Source organism: Mus pahari, chromosome 7 (assembly GCF_900095145.1).
Source record: "Mus pahari chromosome 7, PAHARI_EIJ_v1.1, whole genome shotgun sequence".
Lineage (NCBI taxonomy): Eukaryota > Metazoa > Chordata > Mammalia > Rodentia > Muridae > Mus > Mus pahari.
Window position 1 is genome coordinate 7,549,990 of NC_034596.1, and position 14,042 is coordinate 7,564,031.

Here is a 14,042-nt window from a genome sequence, read left to right on the forward strand (position 1 = left end):
TCTGTCTCTCTCTGTCTGTCTCTGTCTGTCTCTGTCTCTGTCTCTGTCTCTGTCTCTGTCTCTGTCTCTCTCTCTCTCTCTCTCTCTCTCTCTCTCTCTCTCTCGTGTGTCTGTGTGTGTGTGTGGTGTGTGTGCCCGCCCACTGAAGACAGAAGAGGACATTGGATGCCCTGGAACTCGAGTTACAATTGTGAGCTGCCCAGCGGGTGCTGAGTCAGCATCTCTCTAGCCCTTCTGAAGGAGCCTTCTAGTTTCCGTTCTGTGCATGGGATGCTTGTGCTCTTCTACAATGAGTTGCTAGCAATGTCCTTCCCTGTGAGGACAATGAGCTGCTGCATCCTGGTCACCCCAGGCTGTCTGTCCCTGGAGAAATAGACCCATTGGCCGAATCTTGGATTCCAATTATCTGTCCACAGACTTGAATTAAACACGAGAAGGGCCTTGTAGAGGTCTCTAAGCATCAAGTACTAGCATGGACTCAAGTGCATAGCACTTGATGTCCTTAATCCTTCTGTCCCCCAGTCTTTTGAGGGACTGGCCTTATCCCTTAGCCTTGATTCCATCCTGTGGGCATAGTAGACACAAACACAAGATTCTCAGAGTTAGGCTTTATTGGCTACACTGATGGCTGAATGAGGACTTGGGGGCCTCTGGTCTTTTCAACTAGGGGAGAGCAGACTCCACACGGGGTTCCCAGGGCTCAGCGCAGGGAACACACCAGCCAGCCCTCCGAGGTCATGGTAGGGAGGGTGGAGTTGGAGGTGGCGTTCCAGAGGGTCTCCGCTGCTCTGGAATTAAGATGTCAACTTTCAGAGAATAGACCCTAGAGGCACAGGCCTCTGAGACAGAAGGTGTGGGCTTTGGGGACACAGTCTTGGCTCCTGAAGTAGAGACCCGGAACACTGGCTGGGTTTTGGTGAATGAAGGTCTACAGACTGGAGGCTGGAAGAGTGTGCCAGTGAACTGAATTGGTCACTGGTGATTTGAATCGGTCCCTGGGTTGCTGGTTTTTGACTCTGGAGGGCCTCTTCTTGAGACTCTGCTCCCTTCGGGAGTTTTTTGGGCAGCAGATGCAAAGCCTTGGCCTGGCCCCGAGCCAGGTGGAGCTTGAAACCAATGCCTATTCCGAGAGGCCCAGGTTCTGGGCCCTGGGCACAGGGCAGAAGTTTAGGGAAGGCAAGCAGCAGGGGTATAGTCTTGTACTTGGGGGTGGGGCAAGATGGGGTGCGGAGCTGGAGACACACTAGACATATGGGGTACTCCACGACTGGGGCCGGGCTGGCTGTGCCGAGCCACAGGCGCTGCAGAAGCTGTATCTGCAGGTCTCGTGCGATTCTGCAGCGCCCCACATGGTCCACCAGGACTTGGGTGAGGGTATCTGGGTCCTTGAATTCTGCAGGGTTCACCTTGCTTGGCACACATCCCCTTACCCGCCTAGAGGACCTGCTGCTTCTGGACTGGGGACACTGCTGGGCTTGCTTCTTACTCTGAACCCCTCGAGAAGGCAAGCTGGGGTCAGGGGAAGTGATCTTGGAGCTTTGAAAGTTCTGGAGACGAGAAGGGGACTTACAGGAATGAGAAGAGGAATTTTGTAGCTGGGAAAGAAAGGAGCGGGTCAGAGGGGGAGAGAGACATAGCTGATAGTTGGAGGGGGAGGGGGAGTGTGGAGAGGGGAGTTTTTCACCAAAATAAGTATAGTTTTGGCGAAAGCAAGAGGAGGATCGTGGTAGAGAGGAAGAGGAAGGAAGAGGAACAAAGTCAGAATTAGGGTCCAAAGAATAGAAGTAAGGTCTAGGAGAGTGGGTCTGTGTGGTGGTGGGCAAAGGAAAGTGGGAAGAAGGGAGGGTCTGATGGGGAGGAGATGCTAAGTTGCGTGGAGGGGCGTCCACAAACCGTGAAAAGACCGGAGGGAAACACGCTGGCGGTACTGCGTTCTGTAGCAGCACCTGGTCCTTGTTTTGAGGCAACATTGCCTTGACTCCGAGAGGGAAGGGGATGGGGTGGACAAGACCAGTGGTTAGAGACCTAACAGTCAGTGTGGGGATCACTGAGGCCAGTTGTGGCTGGTGGTCAAGACTGCCTTCTGTGCACAGTGTGGCTGCAGCAGCCTCTTCGACCTGGCTGTGGCGTGCTCGGTCCAGAGCCTGCTTCTAAGCTTGGCTCCTCACTTCTCCTTAGCCATTCGCTGGGGATGTATAAAAACAGAGAATGAGAGTTGTCCCTGGGGAACCGAGGGACAACTGCAACTATCTGGGTGGAATCAGGAAGAAGTCACTCTGTAGGACCTGTGAAGAAAAAGACAGAGGTCAAAATGTAGGGATGATTGGCCCACTTCTGGATTCTGCTTCAGGTGCTCATTTCCAGTGGGAACTCAAGACCGTCAGTGTGAGGTCTTTGGCTGTTGTTCAGCAGGTAGATTGTTTGCCTAGCACACATGAAGTCCTTGGTATGATCCCCAAGACCACATAAGCGTGGCATGCTGCCACAAGCCTGTAATCCCAGCAGGGTTATGTATAAGGAGCTCGAGGCTGGCCTGGTTTCCTGGAGTCTGTTTCAAAACAACAAAGACTAGCAGCGTGTCCCCTTTGAGGTCAGAAAATCTGGCAAGAGGCTGTAGAGAAGGTTAGGAAAGTGTAGATTCTGGCTGGAAGGGGGGAAAGACTGAGGGGAAATGGGCCACGGAGAGTAGCCAGGGCCAAATGGGGAAAGGACTGGGGAGTACTGTGCAATGCTTTACCAGTGTGCGTTCCTTCTGCTGATTGAAAGACACTTCATCAAATAGGGGACCTGGAAGAAAAAGCAGTCACAAAACAGTCTCTCCACCCTCCTCCCGCCTCCACCCTCTGACCCCTAACCTGACTCTGACCCAGTATTCCAGTCTGAGTGGTGGCCTCAGTCCTTTTTCTGGTACACAGAGCTCTTCTGTGGTACAGGGTTTTGTCCTAATCCTGACACACAGATTTTGTAAGCATCCTCGTTTTCTGGCATGTTGGTTCCCCTGGCCTCTTGTCACCCTCAACACTGGGGTTCTTTTCCCTCAGCCTGACCTTGTCTGAGAAGGATTATCAGAGTGGCAGCAACAGTAAGGCCAGCTGGTAAAAGGCTCCAAGGGACTGAGGCTTTGCCTAAGGGGCGGCGCTGCCACCCCCCAATGGGAGCTGAGGGGGGTTCGAGCCCTGAAAGCAGCTCTCTCTCTCTCTCTGGCATCACAGAGGTCAGATAATGACATCATAGATTCTGCCTTCTCCTCCCCCCACCCCCACCCCCAATGTTCTGGGTGTTTCTCAGGGACCTGCAAAGGCTAGGTTGGTAAAATTTCTCAGGTAGAATTGTTTGATGCACACCCACAAACCAAGCTCTTCCTCGTCTGCTCTTAAAATCTACAGCTCTCATCACTCTCCAGGAGGCAGGGCTGAGCCTTCCAACTTCCTCATTGGCTTGCTGTCTGAGCAGAGTAGCTGTGTTCCATACCCTTTTGTGGTTGGAATATTACAATTTTAATAGCCATTTTTTAAAAAGATTTTGTTTATTTAGATGTATGTCATGAGTTTGCATGTGCCCTTGAAGCCCTGAAGAGGGATGGGTCCCCTAGAGCTAGAGTTTTAGGCAGTTGTGAGTTGCCTGATATGGGTGCTGGGATCTGAACACTAGACCTCACAAGCAGCAAGTGCTCGTAACTGTTGAGCGTCTTTTCAGCCCCTTAGCCATTTTCTTTCTTTTTATTTATTAAATGGTTTATTTACTTATTTTATGTGTATTGGTGTTTCACCTGTATGAATGTATGAGGGTGTTTCTTAGGGTTTCTATTGCTGTGACTACCAGGACAAAAAACCAAGTTGGGGACAAAAGGGTTTATTGGGCTTATACTTCCAGATCATAGTCCGTCACTGAGAGAAGTCAGGACAGGAACTAAAGGAGGGTTGGAAGGAGGAGCTGATGCAGAACCCATGGAGGAATACTGCTTACTGGCTTGCTTCATATGGCTTTATCAGTCTGCTTTCTTATGGAATCCAGGGCTACCAGCCCAGAGCTGGCACCACCCACCATGGGCTGGGCCTTCCCCATCAATCTCTAATTGAGAAAATGCCTTACAATTAAATCCATGGAGGCATTTCCTCAACTGAGGCTCCTTTCTCTCTGGTGAATTTTGCTTGTGTCAAGTTGACACACAAAACCAGCCAGTACAGAGCGTCAGATCCCTTAGAACCTGAGTCACAGACAATTGTGAGCCACCATGTGGGCTCAGGGTATTGAGTCCCTGGATGATGGTGGCTAATGCTCTTAACCACTGTACCATCTCTACAGAAATATCTATTTTATTAACACTGTGTGGTGTCTGTGTTCACGTGTGTCACTTAATGCACACATGGGTATATACATGTGAAAACTAGAGATCGCTGTCAGACGTCTTTCTGATTCACTTCTCCACTTTACTGAGAGGGCTTTGGGCACTCAGTCATGTGTCACAGCACCTTTAGTTCTTCTCCATATTAATTAGGTATCTAGATAGCCTTAGCTTTCAGCTGATGACCTTCTTGAATATTCTCATGCCCTTCCCCTAAAAGATATATAATCCCTGGTTCACCCTGGGAAAAGGTGTATGCATCCATATCCATTTCCAATAAAGCAATATGAACAAGCACAAGAAGAAGAAGAAAGAAGAAGAAGCAGAAGAAGAAGAAGAAGAAGAAGAAGAAGAAGAAGAAGAAGAAGAAGAAGAAGAAGAAGAAGAAGAAGAAGACTGAGACTTATTCCAGGCCTTCTTTAAAAATCTGATACACTCCTCAAGGCAACACAGGCCATTCACATCAATATGGCCTTCTACGGCAGCACAGACCACAGACATCTGTGTGGTCTTTGTTGGTAATGTGGGTCACAAAGAGAACCCTTAAAAATTGTGATAAGGATGTTGAAGTATAGCTCTCCACAACTGATGGCTTCTGGTAGGAATGTGAATGGGGAAGGATTCAGACTCAGTTTTCTCAGTTTGACCAGGGCAACCCAACATAAACTGGACTTGGCTCTTGGTTCTTGGTTCTCTCTCTCTCCTCTCTCCTCTCTCCTCCTCCTCCTCCTCCTCCTCCTCCTCCTCCTCCTTTCATTCTTCCTCTTCCTCCCCTTCCTTCTCCTTTTTCAGGGCACAAGGGAGGCCCCAAAGGTGACAGGGGCAGACCTGGGAGACCTGGGAAATGAGTGTGCTCAGGGTTCATAATGTGAAATTTTCAAACAATCAATAAAAACATGAGAAAAATGTCATGAAAGAATGACATGGGACACCTTTGTGAGACCTCCTGAAGTTTACCAGGAAACCCACAGACATGGCCTTTCAAATTATTCTTGTTTTATTTTGTTTTGTTTTGTTGGTTTTTGGTTTTTGTTTGTTTGTTTGTTTGTTTTGGTTTTTCGAGACAGAGTTTCTCTGTGTAGTCCTGGCTGTCCTGGAACTCACTTTGTAGACCAGGCTGGCCTCGAACTCAGAAATCCACCTGCCTCTACCTCCCGAATGCTGGAATTAAAGGCGTGTGCCACCACGCCCGGCTTCAAATCATTCTTGATATAAAGAACTCACCTGAGCCCTGCTGTAGAATAGCCAGAAACAACAGCCACCCAGACCTAGCAGAGCATGTGGTTCATAAGGATCCTTTCCTTGAGCCTGGCCCCCAAGCTCTGTGGTCCCAGTCGCTGGCTTTGCTATGTTTGAAAATGACTCTACCCATGCTTACCCCGTGCACCAGGAACAGAACGGGCATATTCTCTCGGAGGTGTCCAGCCTCTTGGCATCACAACATGACATGAATGTTCACACTTGAAGCTATCCTGGGACACAGGTGGTCCAAAGGCCACATGTTGGATACATGCAGAAAGCTATTCCCCTCCCAGACTCTAGTACGAGGGTTCCCACTGGCATGTCAACTCTTGTCTCTCTAAGTTAGATGTTCGGGACTTTGTACACTTAAGGAGGTCCCCAGGCCATCAAGATCAAAGTCCTCAAATCAAAAGAGCAGAAACGTCATCCCCACCTTGACAAGAGGCCCTGGTGGTCAGCAGACTTATTCTGACATAGAAGAGCACTCGGGTTATCTCTAAAGAGATAGGAAATGATTGGTACCAGCAAGATAAACTACAGATGTGTCAATGTTCTGCAGACAAGCCTGGGCAATCCCCCAAATTCCTCAAGAGGGGCAAGGCAGAGTGTTCCTGTGAGAACTGTACTTGCAAGGCCACAATTTACCAAGTGTACCATAGAAGTGTCTAGTTGATAGGAGGAGCACTCCTGGGCTGGCAACTGCTGTAAAACAAGGGCATGAGAACTCGCTGCTGGATTCTCTCTGCTCCCCAGAGTTATTTTATTTCGGATGGATGGTAGCCGCAGATTAGGGCCAAGCAGAAGAGAGGTGACAATATCAGGAATCCCAGAGACAGGCCCTCAGGGTCCTTGGGCACCACCCTCTGCTCCACACAACAAGTTTGCCAAGTGGGACCAAAGATTCCTTCATGCTGTGGATTACAAGGTCCACATCTATAAATGAAACCAGAGAATCGGTTTCCTGATTCCATGCAATGTAAAACCCCAACACTCCTTATTCAAAAGTCTTACAAATGTGAAGTCACTGTCAACACTGACTAAATGGAGAAAACAGCCATGGATCACACACTCAGGAAGCTAGCCCTGTCTGCAGGGGGTGGGATAAGTGTAAGTCATTTGCAGAGGAGTTTGCCTTCACTGTCTGAGAACAGGTTAATCATAAACACAACTGCCAATCTGTGAAGGAGAAGAGAGTGGGGGGAGAGAAAAGAGGAGGAGAAGGCAGATGAAGACTACAACAGCTCAATTTCTTCCATTCCACAAGCAGCATTCGAGCGTCACTGGATATAGCTATGAAGCTAGACACAACCTTCCTAGCATTTATATGATACCCACGTGACTGGGGCATCTTCCCCCCATCTTCCCCAGGGGTTAAGGTTTTGAAATATAATTTCTGTTGTAAGGTATTAAGAAGGTATGACTGTATACCAACTATAAGGAGCATCTGGGTGGTGAACAGGATTAGATGATGTCATTCAGAGTAGAGTAATGCTTGAATTACTGGTGGCTTTGTGAAAGAGAAAAATTAAAAGATATACACACTCATACACATGCACATATGTGTACATGTATATGTGTGTGCACGTGTGTGTGCACGTGTGTGTGTGTGTGTGTGTGTGTGTGTGTGTGTGTGTTTTCCTTTCTCTTGCCATGTGATGTCTTGTGCCCCCTTGGGACTAGAAAACCATCATCAAATGTACCTCTTATTCTTAAGCCTCCAGAACCAGAGGCCTTTTGCCTTATAATTTACCCAGGCTATAGCACTGACCAATTAACCACAGAAACTGGACCAACTCGTTCCAGTCTTGAAAGGTCAAGGAAAGCTGCCATAGAAATTGGATGATAGTTGTCCCAAGTTCTGAAGCATTGGAAAATTGCTCCTCCCAGACCCTAAAAGTCCAGAGAAAAAGTTACTACCTACAGAGAGAATCTTGCCCTCTAAATTTTGTGTTTTTTCCAAGGGAAAAAAAATCATACAAGATTCTTTTTTTTTTTTTTTTTTTTTTTTTTGGTTTTTCAAGACAGGGTTTTTCTGTGTAGCCCTGGCTGTCCTGGAACTCACTTTGTAGACCAAGCTGGCCTTGAACTCAGATATCCGCCTGCCTCTGCCTCCCGAGTGCTGGGATTAAAGGCGTGCACTCATACAAGATTCTTAATCTACGTATTGTTATTATTCTGTTTATTAAGACCTCAGACATTCAGAAGACTCTGCCTCAAAGAATTCCTAGGGACAGTGGAAGTTAGCGGGGGTCTCTGCTGTCTTCCTGTATAGGGGCCTAGTGTAGTGTACACCACGTGTGTGTGGAGCCTGGTATAGTGTCCCTCACATGCATGTAGACTGACCAGGAAGGCTGGAGTGACTTCCAAGCATGAATCTCCCGAAAGCTTTGCTATGAAGGGCTGGGGTAACAGCTAGGCAGGTCATAGAAGAAGACAAGAACCTTTATTTACTTTAGGGAACAGATGAGGGATAGTCTCTTTAGACCTTCCTCTTCGATCAGAGCAGTAGGAAAGCTTCGAGGATGAGCCACACTAAGATGCTCTTTATCTCTTGAAGCCTCACACTACATAGAAAAAGGACATCCCCTGCAAGAGAGCTCATAGGAGCCCCTGACCAGAAGGCCTGACTTCAGCCTGCTGCTTTCACCCAGCACGTGCCTATTCACTGAAGAGAGAATTCTTCACTATCTACACACACTTGGGCCAGTCACTAGACTAACAGGCATCAGGAGTCACCCTAGCCACAGGAGTGCCAGAGTCCAGGTAGAAATGGAATCAAACCTCATGTGTAGATCTTTAGCATGTCTGCCCTTAGGAGGTTAGCTATAAACATCGGGCTTAGACCCCATCCTGATGCTCTCAAACTCTCCTAAAGCTCTGACCCACCAGGACCTGAGAGTCTCAGACACCACTTTCAAGAAGAAAGTTCATACCCACCCAGCTCAAGTTATGCGTCTTTAAACTCAAATAGCATTTTGGCCCTTGGCCTAGTGAGGGAGAGACCTGACCAATCACCGGGTGATTTGAAGAGGATGAGTCAGAACCCAGCTAAAGCAGCCTTTCCAAACACCTCTACCAGCCAAAACCTGCAGTCACACTTCTCGATTTCCAAGGTGGGGAGTGATCAACTAACTCTGCCCTCTATAGCCAAGTACCACGGGGCAACCTTTCCACCTTACAATATTCCAAAGTTTGCCCCTAGTTTCTTAGAATTTGGAATCTGGCACAGCTGAATTGATTTGACATTGTATCTCAAAGTCACTTAGAAAGAAGCCAAACCAAACCAAACCAAACCCCAAAAACCTTTAAGGTGAACCAGGAACAACGGCCAAGTATCCTGCTAGTGACTACCCTTGCCAAAACACAGTCCAAATCTCATCGAGATCAAGCATTACCAGAAAGTCAAGTTCAAGGGCAGTTTTCTGAAAAGGTTGAAATTATGGCCACAGTGGACATGGCGGGATTTGCTTTGAGCAAGAATTTCCACCCATGCATCTCCAACTGGTGCTTTGCCCTGGTGATATAATTTTTTTTTTTCAGTACCCCTTGATAAGAAAGCGCAAACAGAAACAATGAAGCCAACCTGTCTAAAGGGATTTTCTTCAGCCTGTCCACTCCTGCAGTCTAAGGAAGCTTAAGCTTCGCTCCTCCCTCCCTGCTAGACAAACAAGTTTGTCCTGACTTAAAAGGATTAGCAAGCCCAGTTGCCTTTGGTTTAGTGAACTCCCCAGCAGAAGCAGAGCCTTGGGCTCTGGCACTCACCATCTGGTGGTCACATGACCAAACCACCTCTCTCCTTCCTTTCCACTCTTTCTGGTTGAGTCTGAGGATTTTCCTGGGCTACAAAGAGACAGAAACTTGCTTTCTCAGTTAACAGATGTAATTATATTCGGAGCCTAGCCCATCTGCATCTTGCTCACATGAGACTAACAGATAAATCTTTATAGTGCATATTTCTGGATTTCTTAGAGACGGTCAACATCTTTACCAGCAGGCACTCCCCACCTAGCAAGTTACTGATGCCCCTCCTGTCTATGCCTATGTCATCCAAGTGGGGCTGGCCAGTGCCTCTGCAGCTTTGTGCCCTGGCCAGCCCTGCTCCTTGTTATAAGTCAATGAGTCAACAGACTGGCACCATGCCAGAGCAGCCTCTGCTGAGCACTTGGCAGCACTGTGCTCTTAGGAAGAAAAACTGCTGGTCCCAGACCCTTCTACTGCACGCTGGAAGGGTTCCACTCCTGCTACCTCTTCCCCTGGGACCTGAATGGTAGGCACTACTTTCTGGCATAAGCTGCCAAATTCATCCTTGCAATTCTTAGGGTCTCCAGTTTACCAAAGGCCCCCTGACCTCAAGGAAGGATTAGGTGACTATGTAGTCACTACACAGCTGTGATGTGCTGGCTCCTGCACCAGATGCTGAGGTTGCCAGGCAATGGGTACCATACAATTCTCTGAGGTCTTATGGTTGAAAGGCTCTTCTATCCGATTCTGATGTGATCACTTTTGCTTTATCTTAGTATATTTTATTTTGAGACACAAAGGGAGTTGTCTGGATGGGAGGGGGCATGGGAGCGTCTAGAAGTAGAGGTAAGAGAAACCATAATCGGAATATATTATGTGAGGAGGTGGGGAATCTATCTTCAATAGAAGGATAATAAAATGAAAACAAAAAGAAAGGTCTTCTATAAACAAGAGTTTTCATGATGACCCAGTCACACACTCAGCCAAATTTCTCCCATTTCCACTTTGTACTTAAGCTACTGAGAGGAATCCATTCAAAGACTGGTACTCAAGACTGTTTGAGGACTTCAGATGAACTAGGCACTGTGCCAATTACCTGCCTTGACCATGTTTGATCTTTAAAACCATCTTATAAGTAAAAAAGCTGAGGCATTAATCTATAAAATATAACTGGCCCTGAGGGTGGGCAGATGGCTCAGCTAAGGGCACCGGAGGACTGGAGTTCTGACCTTAGAAGTCAGGCATGGCTACACATACCTGAAAACCCAGTACTGAGTGGAGCCTAAATAGACTCTCTGAGACTTGCTGGCTGCCAGAATAGCAAAGAAACAAAACAAAACAACAAACAAAACAAACCTCTAGGGTCAGTAAAAGAGCCTGTGTCAAATGAATAAAATATAGAGAGATAAAGATGCCTGATACCCAGCATCCTTTTCTGGCTTCTGCTCCCACCAGTGCACAGAGGCCCCCCCACACACACCTGCATACACCTCATACACATATACACAAAGATACATCACACACACACACACACACACACACACACACACACACACACACACACTCACTCACTAATTAGCCCAAGAATGCCCAGGCTGTCCGTGACAGAGAAGGTGCAGCCCTTTTGCCTGTGAGCTTTGGCTTTCCGGATACCGACTACTATCCATGTCACCCTGGAAGATGAAGGAACTCAATGAGCTCCCCATGAACATAGAAGAAGGGGGGAGCTCTCCCTCTCCTACTCCACTCTTCTGCCCCTCACTTGAGGCACCCAGCAAAGTCTAAAAGCTTGAATCTCTTCCATCATCGGCTGAGGATGAAAGGGATACATAGAAACGGTAGGGAATGGCAATGTGTCCCTGTGACCTCGGCCACTGCTATCACAGCCCCCCCCCCTGAACCCCACTCATGATCCTGCTGGTCCTCCTGAATGCTCTTTGTTTACTTTCAGTGGCTATGTCACTCAGAGGTATCAGATCACAGCAAAGCCTGGGAGAAAATGCTGGGCTTGCTCAGCCAGGTTTGCCCTTTTTGCTCTCAAATTGCTTGTACATTCACTGCGTTTTTGCCTTGGGTTATTCTGTCGGATTCGGCAGAGAACCATCAGTATAACTCACAGTTTTCACCATCACTCATACAGTTAAAACTTTGGACAATTCCTCCCTGGCCCAACTAAACCCAAAGAGAGCCCAGGCCAGCTAACTTACGCTCATGCTATCTTCTTTACTTCATCGGGTCTCCATGTGGGCTACAACTGTAGACATTCTTGGGTGGAATTCGTGGTCACGTGACTGCACAACACAAAGGAAGGGGCACAAGTGGCTCTTCCCATTTACAGAGTCGGCCTGGGTGTGCGGTTGCATATCTGCGCCTTCCATATTTGGCTATTACTGAAGAGTGTATATTTTACAAGTGCATTTTTTTAAGCACTCATATAAATAATACTTCGTATACTGTCAGAGACCCACTTAAGACTTTTCTGCTATTAAAATAGCACATGTGTTCTTGCATCCCCTTGAGGTGCTTCTAGAAGGTTTTGTTTATCCAAAGGTCAAATAAGCTCTGGAACAAAATGGAATGGATCAAACTCACTTCTTGTAACCCTTGCTTTTTACCTTTTCAGGACTGAAGAGAGAAGCAAACTCCCTACTCGCAGTTGGTAAGCAGAGCTGAGTCTCTAAAGCCAGAGGCTTGCTTCCCCAGTCCTTCTGAGATGGAAAGATAGGCTTAGTTCTGCCAAGCTTCCAACCAAGAACCCAAACCTTTCCCCACCTTCCTCTGAAACTTGAGGCTAGGCCCACAGCGTGACGGCTCTGTACATGCAGCCAGCCTCCTGTGAGGTGGCTCTCAGCCCTGGAATCGCCTTGCTGCTGGCTCAGCTGGCTCGGGAGCTCTGCTACCTTCCCCAGAGACCTGGCTGGGTTGATCGCATCATATACACTTTTGCTGGGGCCGGCCGGCTGAGATGGGGATTTCAGAGAAGAAGGCCTTTTCTCCATCGGTATTGCCGTGCAAAGCCCGGCCCTGACGCAGACTTGGTTTAGGCTGGAGCTGGAGCTCAGTTGTAGAGCACATGGTTAGCATGCATGTATCAGGCCCTGCGCTCAGTCTCAGCACAGCCATATAGCAGTTCTAGTAGTGATGCCGGCGGTCGTGATGCTGGCGGTGGTGATGGTGGCGGTGGTGGTGAGGCTGATGATGATGACGATGACAATGATGATGATGATAGGACTAGGGAAACCGACAGTTGGGGAAGTTCTTTCTGTGCAATGATTAGGGCCTGAGTTGAGTCTTCAGGACCTATGGACAAGCACGGGTGGCGCACGACTTTAATCCCAGCAATAGAAACCCTAACGAGGACATTCAGCTGCAGAGACTATTCTTAGCCACAAAAACGGTGGCCTCCCTATCTGACCTGAACACAGAACCATAGTCTAATACAGGAAGTAAGGGCAGTGGCCATTCCAAAGCCAGCCAGTTCACAACACACAGAAATCGAAACTCAGTACTTCCGAGCTCTTACACCCTTCACCTGGACCTGCTCATTTTTTTTCTTCTTTGTGGCTTAAATAATGGCACTGACATTCTCAAAGTTACTTCTGCCAAGGTCCTGAGGTTGCCATGGTGACTCCCACGAAGATTTTCACAGCTTCTCCTTCCTCTCCCAGCTGCTTTATCTTCCAATGTCCAGTCCCTTATTTCTAGCTGACCATGACAAAGTCTTCCTCAAGATCACACACATACACACACTGTCCTCAACACTCCTTTCTCAAATCATAATCCCACCACAGATTGTTATCTTGAGGCCAGACACACTTGATTTCTGCTTTGTGAGAAATCTTGAGCCAGAAAAACACAGCTACACTGTGCTTGAATTCCTGATTTATAGAAACTCTGAGTCAATAAATGGTTTTCTAAGCCATTGAGTTTTGGAATGATTTGCTATGTAATCATAGATATTAATATGAGAATTAAATAAAATCACAAATAAAGGAATTAGAATAATACTTGGTGCATAGTCAAGCAATCCTCACTAATATTATTGTTGTTGCTTGCTTAGACATGGAATATTCTTAATGGTAGGAGAGATGAAGTCCATCTACTGCATGCCAAACTCCTCATAAAGTGCTTAACCCAGAGTCTTTCAGCTAGTATTTTGTTGACTGCAAGGTTAAACAAGATGGACTGTTGACGTAGCTCAGTTGATAGGGTGCTTGCCCAGCATGCATAAGGCCGTGGGTTCAAACATCATATAAGCAGGGCATGGTAAACCATGCATACCTGTTAATTCCAGCACTCAAAAGGTAGAGGCAGAAGGGTCAGAAGTTCAAGGTGATCCTTCACTATATAGCTGGTTCAAGGCTAGCCTGGGCTATATGAGACCCTGTGTCAGGAGATTTGGGGGAGAATAAATAGGTAAGAATGAATTAAGTCCTCTAGATGGACTGTTGTGTGATCTGTTGAGGATTGGAGACACAGTCTGGTTGCCTGGGTCCTTTCTCTAGCCTGAAGGTGAACCAAGGGATGTGCTAAGTATCCAAGGAACATGGTGTGTCAGTATTCATTGCTTTACTGAACTGGGGGTGTGTCTCCCAGGAGCACAGTGCTTTCAAAACTAGCCTGTCTTAGTCAGGGTTTCTATTCCTGCACAAACATCATGACCAAGAAGCAAGTTGGGGAGGAAAGGGTTTATTCAGCTTACATTTCCATACTG

At 47.5% G+C, this 14,042-nt stretch overlaps 1 protein-coding gene across 1 annotated transcript; it reads right to left on the bottom strand.

Annotated features, from left to right (window-relative positions):
• Positions 1 to 809: 809 nt before the first annotated feature.
• LOC110324656 (proline-rich protein 30-like) lies at positions 810 to 1,970 on the bottom strand. Its single transcript, XM_021202327.1, has one exon. The coding sequence runs from the start codon at positions 1,968 to 1,970 to the stop codon at positions 810 to 812; it is 1,161 nt and encodes a 386-aa protein (XP_021057986.1).
• Positions 1,971 to 14,042: the final 12,072 nt, after the last annotated feature.

Excerpts from the sequence above, each read along its gene's own strand:
- LOC110324656 (XM_021202327.1), bottom strand. The coding sequence starts at position 1,970 with ATGTTGCCTCAAAACAAGGACCAGGTGCTGCTACAGAACGCAGTACCG.